Source organism: Colletotrichum fructicola (genome assembly GCF_000319635.2).
Source record: "Colletotrichum fructicola Nara gc5 chromosome Unknown KSG_Nara_v1_contig03, whole genome shotgun sequence".
In the NCBI taxonomy this organism is placed as follows: Eukaryota; Fungi; Ascomycota; class Sordariomycetes; order Glomerellales; family Glomerellaceae; genus Colletotrichum; species Colletotrichum fructicola.
Genome location: NW_027094053.1, coordinates 2362144 through 2375905, shown reverse-complemented (window position 1 = coordinate 2375905; position 13762 = coordinate 2362144). Strand labels below are relative to the sequence as shown.

Genomic DNA, 13762 nt, shown 5'->3' with positions numbered 1-13762 from the left:
GGGCAATCAGGGACGTCCGGCCCGCGACCACACCGCACCTCACCGACGCCGCCACCGAAGCCATTGCTCACCGCACCTCCTCCACGGTTGTCCGCCATTCTACCTTACCTTACCTATTCTCCGCTTGCTGCTCCACGCGCGCCGTCACCTGCACCAAGACGACGGATCTGCCTTTGATTCCCTCGTCACTCCTTCTCGCATCCCGTCGAGGGTACTTTCCCCCTTGGCACCTTGACTGCCCGGCCTGATCAAGCTCGGCATTGGCACTGAATCAAGCATCAACCCGCCCAACCCAGAAACTGTCCGTTCTCGACTGCCTGTTCTAGTCGTGTCTTACTGGGTTCGCGTGCCGGGCCATCCATCGGACGCGGTTCCATTACACAGAGCGCAAACCATTATCGGCAATCTCTATTTCTCGTTGCGCCTCATCTCTCACCAGCAACTATTCCATCTGGCGCCCCGTCCATCCATCCACGTCACTACCGTCTCCTGGCACCCCATCCCTACTCACCGTACCCATCTCTCAGCCCTCTTCTTCCCCAGTTTGCCATCTCACACCCCCGTGCACCTTTCTATCGTTCTTTGCGCACCTTGAAGTCGCAAGAGTTTCTACAGACAGGGGTACCTACGGCAGAGAAGCCGAGACAAACAGCGCCAGCCCTATCCCAGGCACGCCCACGCGCCATACCATCCAGCCAGGCACCCCCGAGAGCATTGAAGGGACAGCTGGATCCGTGTCGTTTGCATGGTTGTACCTTAATACGCAATACTTGTTGCCGACTTGTCGAATCGCTCTCTTACTGGGCCAAGCTGCTGGTTGTCGGCCTGTCACTTCGTCTATCTGAGAGATCGCCCAAGCTTAACCGTTGATGCACCGGTGGCACCCCTGCTCTCCACCGCTCATCACACACGTCGAGCAGCAGCAAACCAGCCAGTCAACCGACCAGCCAGGTCGACCTGCGGCCCGGACAGGCCAGGACCTCTTCTCCTCGCTCCACGCACTCCTCCCGCCGCGCCGCTCTCTTCCTTGTTGCGGCCGACACCTCGAAACGTCGCCCGCTGCGGCCGCCGCCAACCGTGCCGCGTCCTCCCTCACTTCTTCCGCCCAGCTTAGCCCAGCCCCCGACCAGCCAGTCAATCCATCAGCCAGTCAGCCAGCCAGGAAACCAGCTCGTGTCTGACTTGCCAGACCAGACAGAGCCTGGAGTCTAAGTTTATTGCTACCTCAACGCTTGTCGCAGCACCCTAGCCCGAACTGTTCCCCTGGGCAGGCACGTCGCGTCAAGCCCCATCCCCTCCCCCCCCAAACCATAATAATAATAATAGCTCCGCGCCCATCCCATCATCCCGTCCCAGCCATGTACGCTCCCGGCTACGGCTTTCAGGTCTCCAATGTCCCTCCGACCTTCAACAACGCCGCCCCACCTCCAAATCAGAACCCTCATATGCAGCAAGGCTCTGGCCCTACTCAGCCAGGCCAGCAGATGATGTACAACCCCAACCAATTCGCTGGCATGTCTGGTGGCCAGCCAGGCTTTGTCGGAGGTCCCAATCCTGCGATGATGTCTGGCGCTGGTCCTGCAGGCATGATGCAGAACGCCGGCATGCCGCACATGGCCGCCAATGGTCAGAGTAAGCTCTCCCCTTCCTTGTCCTGTCTCTCCCTCTGTACGCCCAACCTGCCCAGCAGACTTTCGTATATGCGTTGCGCCTGATGACGCTGCCTGAAGCCGCATGTGCCTCCTCACGGGGTCCGTGTCGGCCGTCGTGGCGAGATGTCATCGGCAAGGCTGTTCAGGCTGGACCCCATCGACATCACCATCACCATCACCACCAGCACCCGCAGCATCGGAAGAACACGTCGCCAACGCGCAGTCGCAGTGCCTCTTGATCATCTGAACACGGAAACACGCGTTCGCTAACCTCAATGTCTTTGCCAGTGGCCTTCCAAAACCCGTATCAGGGCAATCCCTACGGCGGTAACATGCCCGCGCCGGGCGGCCAACATCCCAACTTTGGGGGAATGCAGGGCTTCCCGATGAACGCGGCCATGACGCCTCAGCAGCAGCAGCAGATCATGATGCAGCAACAGCAGCAGCGTATGCAGGCGCAACAGCAAGCGCAACAGCAACAGCAACAACAAGGGCAGGCTAACGCTGGTGGGATGCCGTTGGGATCGACACCGCAAAGACCGATGAGCGCGGCGCAAGGGGGTCACGGGTCACCAAACAGTGCTATGCAGCATCAGCAGCATCAGCAACAGCAGCAGCAACACCATCAACAGCAGCAACAACATCAACAGCACGCCCAGCAACAGCACCCGCAACATCCCCAACAGCAGCAGCAGGGCCAGCCCCAGCAGCAACATCCACAGCAAGGCCAACCTCAACAACCCCAGCAACCACCTCATCAGCCGCCTCAGCAGCAACAACAACCTGGTCAGCAGCAACAGCAACAGGCGCAACAGCAACAACAACAACACCAACAGCAGCAGCAGCAACAGCAACACGCCCAACACCAACAGCAAAAACAGCAGCAGCAATCTCAATTCCCAACCCCACAGGCCCCGTCGCACGGCCAGCCGCCGGCAACGACAGCACCTCAGCAGCAGCAACTCGCGGCCTCTGTTACCACCCCCCAAACCCCGACCTTTCCCCCACACAACCAGAATGCGACGGTCAATGGCACCTCCACGGTGTCTACGCCCTTGAGCCCTGGCAGCGAATCACGGGAACAGGAACGATTTTCACTGCTGCTTGAGATCAACCAAGAACTGCTGTACGAGTCAATGCAACTACAACACACTTTGACCGAGTTGAAGAAGGAAGCTGCGCCAACAGGAGAGGGTGACCCAGCGAGGAAGCCCTCGCAAGAGGAAACCGCAGTCCAACAGGACTACAGCCAGTAAGTTTCAAAGCGACAGGATCCTTCAATGGTTTCCAAAGCTGACGTCGTGTTTAGTTGTATGCGACGACTTCAAGCGAACCTGGCATATTTGGCTGCTTTGGCAGATAGGAAAGGCAATGTCCAAGTACCGCCGTCGCCGGCTTACCTTTCCTCCCCGCCGTTGAACATGACGCTGAAAGTCCGTCTACAAACTCCGCCTGGGGACGTGGCGGAAAACAATCCGGACCCGACTACGGACCGCCAAGAAAGGTCTAGCTACCTCACCGAGCTTTACAACAAGCTGCAAGCCCTCTTTCCCAACGTTGACCCAAAGAAGGAGCCGGCATTCCAGACGCCGGCCCGCCCGCAAGGCCAGCACCCTGGCCAACAAGGCATAGCACAAGGCCAGCGACCACCGAGCCATCAAGCTAGCCCCGGTATGGCCCAGGCTCAGCGTCCGATGCAAATGCAGAATATGCCCGGGTCACATCAACCCCATGGGATGGTGCCATCCTAGGAGGGTCAATTCCTTGTTGGAAGTCATATGGACCCTTTGAACGACGCGCAAGGTGCCGATGCGCATCTACTTGGCGTAATGGTCCCGGCCTAGCAGGACTGTCTTGGTAGCCTTTCTCCGTACGATGCGCCGGGCCAAAACCCGATACAGGACTATGTATATATTCCAGAACCACAGGAGCCGGGTGGTCTTGTGGGGCGAACGCCGTCTCCTGCTCATGACGTGAAGATTGCCGACAATGCCAAGGGCGCCAACTGGGTCATTCACAAATGGTTCAGTGGATTCGAAATCCAAGCAACAGATACCCCCTCTTTGTGGCCACAAACCTGGGACCAGCAACAGCACATTGCAAGCTACACAAGAGCTGGGGACGATACTGCACCTCAAACAACGATGCAAGGCCCATATCCTATGCAGGTCATTCCAGAGAGTAGGGATACTGCCGGACTGCAACCAGACTGGCACTACATACCAAGCTTACCCGATTTCTTCTAAGCCGTGTGCACACGTTGGAGTTGAACCGGACCAAGGTCACCGTGGATACGCATCTGTGAAACCTCTTGCCACGGCGAGTGGGGTGCGAAGACAAAAGCGCTGTGCAACCGGATCAACAAAGCAACAGGGGCAACGCTCTTCTGGTAATGGCATTGCACCAATTACACAAAGAAGGGGTCCAGGACGCCCCCAAAAAGCACAAAACAAATGATAACCACCGGGATGTGCAACGAATGGTACCCGGGGTTTTGGCTCCATCTCTACGGATGAAGGGGTAAACAACTGTGACTGGAGGCAGTGTGTGGCGGACTCCTTATAGCCCTACTGAACACGGTTGTATAGAATTGGAAACATTGATGGTGTTGTAGTGGGTGTGGTGTGCTGTGTTTTGTTATATACCTTGGAGAATTGAATTCTAGTTGGGGTAAACGCAGCACTTTGGTGCATTACTTGTGTGTGCTTGTGGTGTGACTGTGTTTAATCAGTTGTTTCGTTGGCAACCAACTTGTTAGTATTGAAACTGGAGACAAAGGTCAGGGAGGAGCTTGGGAGCGAAGGCGTTTCCTATGCTAGTCTGCCTGGCTGTCAGTGTCCGAGCCGGGAGAAGCCGACACCCGGACGGCTTCAGCTACGACCGTGCCGTGTATGCATGGCGACAACCAGAAGATCGGACCAAGACGTGGGGAAAGGTAAGGTAGGATGGAAGCTTGGTTCTGATATGCATGCCACAACCTGCCTGCATGTAGGGTGCACTTCCATCTAGGTACGTAGATACTGAATGCCCATGTTGATGACGGAAGCTTCAGGACAGAGCTGAACATGCTCTGGAAGGGGCCTGAAAGAGGCTCGGATTACGAAGGCGTACCTGTGGTGAGAAACAGCAAGCAGCAGAGAAGTCTCATCTCCCGGGAGGCGATATGTGGTTGGACTCGCGTCCTCGACTACCCGACCCGGACAGAAGGGAAAACGTCTGTGTGTTTAAAGCCTGGTGGGCCGTGAGCACGACGCCGCCCCCTGTCTATCTTTATTACAGCTGGCGTTGGGAGAGTTTGGGCTTGTCCGATAGGAAGGTACTGCAAGCGATTTTGGGGGGGAGGATGAATGATGGTGAACCAAGATCTGCACAACAGATCTGAGACGGCTGATGTCTTGTTACCAGGCCGTCAGCCCGATCCTCACGTGCGTCCCCGCCGTTGGGCGGCTCAGTTGTGGAGTTTTTGCCGTTTGCTTGACCCCAGGCTGGGTGCTCGGTAATACCCGGCAAATGGCAAGGAGCAGGAAGCGAGCTCTGGGAGATTTTGCACAAGAGGGGAAAAAAAAAACATGCACACAATTGACATTGACTGGTGGATATGGAGACACTACGAGGCAAGCAATTTCAACACAGCGCCCGGTGGGGGGGGATTTTGGCGTCCGGTCGTTGAGCTGGACCGCTGGTTGGCGGCGGCCACGGGGTCGTGCAGATGCGGAAGCTTGTTCGGTGCAGGGCTAGACGGCGACGTGATTGGCACATTGGGGGGTTTCGCGGGTGTCGTTGGCGCACTAGCGGTGCTGTGCCTTGCAGAAAGTAGCTTGCTCATCCCAAGCTTTTCCCGCTGCCCCCATCTTCTGCGGTGCCGGTGGATGGTGCAGGAGGTGCAGGTGCAGGAGCAGTGCAGGTGGGTGGGTGGGTGAGGTGAAAGCGGCGCGGTCATCGAATCCAGCCGGGGCGGGCGGATCATCCATCGGTCATTGGATACAAGTGTGGTTAAAGATAAACAGTGGCAACGCCGTTGGTTGATGCCAGAAATAGGGGATGTCGACGCGGACGCGTCAGGTGCAAGCAAAGTTGCCGGCAACCTGGAAGAAGCAATTGAATTGCAGGGGATTTCTGGCGGTAGGCACTCAGTAAGAACTTGGGAGGTCAATATCACACACGGCCCAGTGACGAATGGGCGTGTTCTATTCTGGCTGCTGTTTGCCCCTGGGAAATTGAAGCCCCCATCCCCCTCCTTTGGGCCCATGAAATGTTGTCATCCTCTGCTCCGTCCTGGGTATCCCATCATATTAATTGACGCAGTAGTCAGCCATGGAAGTAATGAATGGTTGGACATAATGCGTAGAAATGCGTACATAGATGGCATCACCTGCTGCTTTCGGCGTCTCCTCTCCCATCGCCATCACAAACACTGAGGTCGGGGAGGAAGAATCACGCTGGAATGACATAAGGGGCTGTCGACTTGGACGTGTCTCTGAAGAGCAACCATACTTGGCAGACCTTGACCGCTTAGTTCTACAAATTCATTCCAGACCAGTCGAGAATCGCAAATCCCCAGTGCCAGAGCAACCCCATCTCATCTGATCATCGCCCCCCCCTCTTCTCACCCTCCGGCCCCTGTGCACATCCCGCATTCTTCTTGATTTTATTTTTTTGCCCACCACACCGATCGGCGGCCAGAACAGGGACGGGAAGAGGAACGCACCACCGCGGTGGTCTTGGCTAAATCGCAGTACTCACCAACCTACTACCTCGCTGGCGTTCCTACCTTAAGGCTCGTCCACGAATAATACGGTCTACCTGCGCTAGGAAGTTAGGCATCCTGTCTTAGGCCTTCCACCGGTGTGGATGCTGTGTTGCAAGTTTCCAACCAGGCAGGCCAGACGGGACGTCACGAGCGAGACAGGTCCTGAGGTCCAAACCGATGCCCTTGCCTTCCACCCCGAGCACGCGGAAAAAAGTGCTGTACACAGCAATAAGGAGGTGCCTGGAGGCAACGGAGAACGGCCCCATACACTCATTCTAGGTTGCAACTGCTGGAACCGCCTGTACTACGGCAAATTCAGCCCACTCACCCTTCATACTGGGACCACCAGTCATCCCCCCCAGCGTTTCAGCGTCCTTGGCCCCTCGATGAAACGACAAAACCAGAGCAGCACTCACATCACCCGTCGCGCCTGACAGGCCAATCCCCTCTGCTGCCGTCCAGCCAAACCCTCTTTTCTCATTCCTCCCGAGTCCCAGTCCCAGTCATTGTCTTGTCCCAAGACTGCCTTTCTCTCCCTCCTGTCACCTTGAGCCGCCGGATGTCGCCTTAGGTTCCCTCCTCTTCCCTTCCCAGGAGAGCTTCTGTGAGAGACCGCGCGCGTGTGTGAGTGTGGATTGTGGATTCTGTATTCCCTTTCCATTGCTTGACCTTGTCGTTAATTGCCCACAGAAGGCCCCCTTGCTTTTCTTTATTACCAGGAAACCGTTGGACGAGATATTTCGGGGGAGAGCCAGCCACCAAAAAAGTCCACAAGTCGTCCGAGCCAGTCGGTCACTCTTGCTACCACTTCGTCACGCACAACACACACACACACACACACACACACACACACACACACTCAGTCAGCTACCCGCTGCGTTGCTGGCTGTCGTGTTACTGCCCCAATTCTTACTGCCACCAACCTTGTGCAAATCCGGGATCCGCATTGCTTGTGGTCTGGTGTGTCTCTGTCTCCTGGCTTTGAGGCTCGCGCTCCCTTCTCGGCACATTCATTGGGCACTCGATTCGAGAGGGACTCGACTGACCCGACTCCCGAACTCCCGCCGGGCAAACACAACAAACCCCTACTCCAACTCCACGAACTTCGAATTCTCGGTCTCGTTCAGCGAGATTGGTCTGCGTTTTATGACCGCGCCAGGCACTGGTCCGCGACCGTACATTCGTTGACCCTCCTACCGACCACCAACTGACTGCTGGGCCCCTTCGCTTGCGAGTCCACATTCCAGTCGACATCTCTGATTCCTGGCCAAACACCAAAATAATTAAGAAGTATACCCGCCGAGGCATAGTAGGCCTGGCCAATGGAGCCGGCGCTGCAGCAACGAAGCGATGAAGTCGAAAACAACACCGAGTTGACGCATGCCAAACCCGAATCGAGACCCGCTCCCGCAGCCGCCGACGACATCGACCCCCGGGAAACGACACCCAAAATGGAGGCCCACGATTCCATGGTAACCGTCAGACTCTCTGAACCGCCTATCTTGTCTATAGACACCAACGTTGGCCCCGGCTCGCCGCCGAGGAGGAGACCTAGTACTGTTCGCATCGAAAAGCTACCTTTCCCCGAAAGCACAGCGCCAGTTGGGGCCACAAACGTAGCCGAAGGCGAGGGCGAGATCGATGGCGATACCACACCACCAAGTGACCCGACGACGCCTTTGCCAGTGACAAACGCTGCAAAGACCCTCCAAGACGAGCTTGTGGACTACGAGGACGAGGAGGGTGACGAGGTCGGCGAACTGGTGTCTAGGGTATCACCTACGAAAGTCTCACCCATAGGCATACTCGACGAGGTGATCAGCCCTCTTCCACCCGACGACGAAGAAGAGGAAGAAGTGAACTGGGACGAGTTGCAAAAAACAGAGGCAGAAGAACCTAGGGACGCAGACACCGACAGAGTGAGTGAACGCCGCACATATCATATCTTATTTGGCCAACTAACGACTGTTCACACAGTCAACGGCCATGTTACTGGCTATGCTCGAGAAAGAGAACGACAAATTGGCTACGAACCCGAAGAGCATCAAAGTACAGCCTACTGAGCAAGTCACCGCTTCCAATCGCCCCAGACCGCCATCAATGGCCCAACTGCGGCACATGGTAACGGGGCCGACGCCCCCAGCCCTGCGTTACTCGATGCTCCCGCCGCCACCGATGACCGACCTCGAATTCTACGCAGCATTGGTCAAGGACTACCAGCAAACTGCTGCCCGTTTGCCCACGTTGTTATCTAACAAGATCCGGAAAGGTGTCCCTCCGCCATTGCGGGGCGTCGTGTGGCAAAGCATGTCGGGCGCGAGAGATACCGCGCTGGAAGAGCAGTACGAGCGATTCTCGGGCGAAACGAGCCCCTACGAAGCCACCATTGGCAAAGATCTGGGTCGGAGTTTCCCCGGTGTCGACATGTTTCGCGACCCGGAAGGCGACGGACAGCGTATGCTGGGCCGGGTGCTGAAATGCTTCAGTCTCTACGACACAAAAATTGGTTACTGCCAAGGGCTGGCATTTCTGGTCGGCCCGCTATTGATGCACATGCCCGATAAGCAGGCGTTCTGTGTATTGGTTCGGTAAGTGCCAATAAAAGTTGATCCCAACTTCTGGGCAGCTCCCGACCGAAAAGAAACCTTGTTTCTGTGGTAATGCGACGTCAAAGCTAACATTGGGATGGGCAGATTGATGGAACGTTATGATCTGCGCAGCTGTTTCCTGCCAGACCTGTCAGGTCTGCATGTGCGCATCTATCAGTTTCGAGAGCTTCTGCGCGAGCATCTGACGCCGGTGTCGAACCATTTGGAAGAACTTCAGGTCGATCCGGCGTACGTTTCACAGTGGTTCCTCAGCTTTTTTGCCGTTACATGTCCCCTGCCAATGCTGTTTCGCATCTACGATGTCATCTTTGCCGAGGGGGCCCCGGAGACCCTTATGCGGGTCGCCCTATCCCTGATGCAGAAGAATCAGGCCCGGATTTTAGCGTGCACCGAGCTTGAGGACGTTATGCAACTTCTCCTTTCGAGAGGTCTGTGGGATTGTTACCATTACAACGCAGATGAGTTTGTCCAGGATTTTGTCAGTTTATCGGGTATCGTTACTCGCGAGAAATTGGCACAGTTGGAGCAGGGGTACCGAGACGCGCAGATCGCTAGTGCAAATGCGGCGCGTTCCTCGGACGTGACCTCTGCAGCGTCCCGATTCCTGGGCCGCATTTGGGCTTCCTCCACCATCATCTCCCCGAAATCTTCCTCCACCCTGAGCCCGGGCCTCACCGCTCCGTCACGGCCTTTGAGCATGTTACGCAGGAGCACATCGAAGCAGAGTCTGGCTTCTACTCTCAATTCGATGGAAGCCAGCTCCGTCAGCGTACTCAGTTCTGCATCTACCGAAGCCACCACCATCTCCCGCGACTCATCCAACACTGACGACAATGCCTCCATCCGCGAATCGACACCGGTCGGCAATGGCATCGCAAAGTCCATTAATGCCACTGGCGCAAAGAAAACGCAAGATCATTATCTGCACACTCAGATCGAAGACCTCCTCGCCGCCTTGACCGAAGCGCAACGAAATCACGCCCTGCTCGCAAGCGAATTACAACAGGAACGGGAACAGCGCGAGGAGGATAAGCAGGTTGTGCGGTCGCTGTTAGACGGCTTGCGCAAAAAGGCCAGCAACGACTCTGTCAGTACCGACGCGAGCGTCGATACTCTCAAGGCCACCGACCCCGCAACTGAGGCACGCGAGGGAGGCGTGGGAGATGTGGCCTCAGGGCCACAAGAAAATGCCAAGGCTACCGAACAGGTTCAGCCTTCACCCGAGGAGCTTTCCAAGATGCTCGATGTCGTCGAAGAAAGATTTGGGCGCCATGTTAGCGATGAACGCAGGAAGTCTGCAAGTGGCGGGTCAAAGTCGCACATGCAACAGGAATTGCAGCAACTCAAGGACCAGCTGGCTAGCGCGGTGTCGCAGGCCCAGAACTACGACCGGAAGATACACGATTTGGACCAAGAGATTTCTGCATTGAAAGACCAAGTGCGGGAGTCGCATTCACACACGCGCATCCTGCATCAGGACAAGCAACGACTCGAGAAGCAGATACACACAATGAGAGCGCGGGCATCGGCTGCAGAGGCGGAGAGTAATAGTCACCACGAAAGCGACGGGCCACTTAGGAAGAGCTCTGCAAGCGGCACCGGCTTGAGAGAGCTGAAACTTGGTAGGAGCAAGTCGACGCCATCCCAAGCGGGATCAATTTTCAGCAAGCGATCTTCGTCACTGATCAAGGCGCACGATTCAACCATCCCGACCGTTACGCATCCGGTTCCGGCGCCTCCACCGCCAACAGACGACCAGCATGAGGCGCTGCTTTTGGAGCTCGTACAAGCCAAGACTGCCGAAGCTATTGCCAGGCAAGAGGCCGAAGAGATGAAGCAGAAACTGGAGAGCTTGCGCAAAGCGCACGGTCTCGTCGCTGCGGCACCTGCAGCAGAAGCACCTACGGCCGCGGGAGCAGCCGCATCAGCCGCTATGGGTGTATTTGGCCGACTCACGGGCGCATCAACAGAACCTGTCAAACCCGCCAGTCCGGCGCCGACGCCAGCAGCGACTCCCGCGCCCGCGGCGGGAGGAGGATTCTGGGGCTGGAGACGATAGACGCACCGCCATCGATTCATGGCCTAATTAAAGTTCCTCATGGAACGGAACGGAAGCTTTCGGAGCATCTAGAGCATTTTGCATTCTGGTTGGGGGCGGCATTCACAATGGGTACCAGGCCCCGTGGCCCCGTCGTCCTGCTCATCGCATAGAAAGGCAACACTTTGCATCCGCGGACGCTGGCATGCGCTCCGCGTTGGGGGAGCATTTTTCTTCATTGCATTCTAGACTGTTGCCCTTTTTTCACTTCCATTCTCACACATAGCATTGGAGTTGAGGAACCATACTCCCCAGACGAATGGATTTTCGTCTTTATGACTAGGGATGTTTTATGCCGCTGCCCGTTTTTTTTTTCTTTTTTTTCCCCCTCCTCAACCCGTCGGGGCAGACGGACGGAGCACCGGGAGAAAGATTCACCTGATACAGACAGTACTAGTTTACCAGTAGCACCTTCAGTTGACAAGAATTGAATCATGACATGAAGTCAAAACAATGTATTGCTGCGTCTCTGCTCGGCTATCCCTTTTTTTCTTTCCCGTCATTTCTTTTTCCTCTTCAGTCAAGATGGGAAGCTAGATGCAACATCGATTTCGCCGTCGTCAACCAACGCATCTTCGTCCGGTCATCGAACAATGTCGAAACAGCCAACGGTTTCCCCCTATCTTGAGTGGGGCGAATTCCCCTCCAGCGTCACAGTTGCAACGGATTGCAGTTTTTGGGTTTCTGGACCCCTGTGGCGGTGCACCGTGCTGAGAAGGTGGGGAGCTCACCTTGATCAACGGGCCTTTCCTAAACGGGAAGCAGCAAAAGCATGTGAAAGAGTGGCGCTCGATCCACTGGGACTTGAGGCTGGGATACGCTGGTTTTGACGATGGATTGCTGTGGTAAAAAAAGGGCGTATGTTGTTGGCCAACGTTGTAACCTTGTCTACGTACGCAAGTATGGAAACTTCCTCAAGGTAAGGCACTTTGCAATTTTCAGTGCACCGCCTATTAGGACTTCCAGCTTTAAAGTCATGGAATTGGAGATATTCAGTCACTTTTGTGGGCGCCAGAAGCGTGCCCTTCTGGAAGAAGAGGCAGGCCTTGATTTGTATGTCGAGGAAGATCCTAAGTATGCTCTAGACTAACGAGACGAAAAGTCTTCTTGCAGTCACCGGTATTTTCTTTGGCAGAGTACTTGGATGCGTGGGTATTGACCATCACATCGGTATGGTTTGGTTCGTTATTGTATATGGTGTCCGCAACCGTCAGGTTTGGGAAGCCATTCGATCTGGACACAAGCCAGTCTCGTGCTGGACTGCCTCTGAGAAACACAGCCAGCGGAACATAATGACAGACGTGCCAAAGAAAGACAAATCATAGCATGCCCGTATGAGCGCCTTCTCAACGTCGCGTCGTTTCTTCCACATGGATCTGAGTCCGGGCGACGTTTCGCACGTGTGAAATGGAAGGAAAGATTTGGGGCACGTGCTGCCGCACCGCTGAGGAGGGGCACAAGGGAAAAGCCCCGGACCCCGATCCGCACTGGACGGCAGACGGCGTGGCCCTGATTCCGAGCTGGTTTGAGCACTACGTGTGGAGTTGCATTTACGATTGTTCATCTGGTGGTTTTTGTGGCTTTTTCGACTTTGGAAATGGGCGGAAGAGCGGTCGGTTGGGGCTTCACATGGTTCGTCTGATGGTAATCGGTTTTTCTTCTTTTTGCGGTTTTGGCGGCCGTCCCACTGCGGGTTCTTGCGCACCTGGGACATGTCAAATTCTGACATATTTGGGCACTCCGCTGTTCGCTTTTGCTCACGGACGGAGCTGTCGCAGTTTTTATGTGGGTTTCCTCTCAATAACCTGGGCAACGGAAGAAATGAGCGATTGAGGGTGATATCGTGAGTTTTGGTTGCTGAGCAGGAGGGGCTAAAAAAGGGCGGGCCACAATGCGCTACGCTACGTGGTACGCCTGCGAGCTAGGACCATGCCTGCTCCTCCATGATTACTATCGCGATTCGAAATCTGGCTTGGATGAATGGAGGGACAACACAGTGGTTTCTAAAGTGACTGGCGGACATGTAAAGTGACCCGGACGCCGGTACTGGGATGGCGGGAAGCAGGACAGTGAAAATACATTACAGACATCAGCACATCAGATATCGAAATGCCATGGTTTCAGGTTATTCTGGTTCTACCCCAGGCTAGCACCGCTGCTGCGATGATGAGATGGTGAACACACGTTTTGTACGTGCCCCAGTCCACAGCCGCGCGCAAACATGCTGCTTCCTGCACTACTTATTGAGTGCAGGAAGACAGGACAGGACAGGCTGGAGAAGTATACTTGTAAAAGGTCTGGGCTCGCAGACGACGCAACTGACGGGAGGGACGCGATGACCGTCACATGCCGCCTGCATGATTAGCGCCGCAAAGGAGGATGCAGCTACGGTGGGATGACGCCAAAGATGGGGCCACGGTGCGGCATTGAAGGAGACGACGACGGCAATACATCGTCATTGGGCGCCGAGCTGCTGTCAATGGGAGGTAGTCAATGGGTCGCCTTGGTTGGAGTGGTCGATTGGTTGCTGTGGCACACTTTTTGCGTCATCAAGTGTGTGGAAACCAAGCTGGCGCGGGCACTAGCCACACTCCGACCGAGCAAGGGAGGGCCCCTCTACTTCTTCCTCTCTCTCGGCGCAGGACCCATCCAC

General features: G+C 55.7%; 2 protein-coding genes across 2 annotated transcripts; both read left to right on the top strand.

Annotated features, from left to right (window-relative positions):
* Positions 1-1358: 1358 nt before the first annotated feature.
* CGGC5_v005427 (uncharacterized protein) lies at positions 1359-3403 on the top strand (the record flags this gene model as incomplete). Its single annotated transcript, XM_066151450.1, has 5 exons — positions 1359-1632; positions 1941-2159; positions 2233-2438; positions 2489-2904; positions 2962-3403. The coding sequence occupies 5 exons, from the start codon at positions 1359-1361 to the stop codon at positions 3401-3403; spliced, it is 1557 nt and encodes a 518-aa protein (XP_066009186.1).
* A 4321-nt stretch (positions 3404-7724) lies between these two features.
* EVI5L (EVI5-like protein) lies at positions 7725-11070 on the top strand (the record flags this gene model as incomplete). Its single annotated transcript, XM_032035700.1, has 3 exons — positions 7725-8321; positions 8380-8990; positions 9096-11070. 3 exons carry the CDS (start codon positions 7725-7727, stop codon positions 11068-11070), a joined length of 3183 nt encoding a protein of 1060 aa, XP_031885447.1.
* Positions 11071-13762: the final 2692 nt, after the last annotated feature.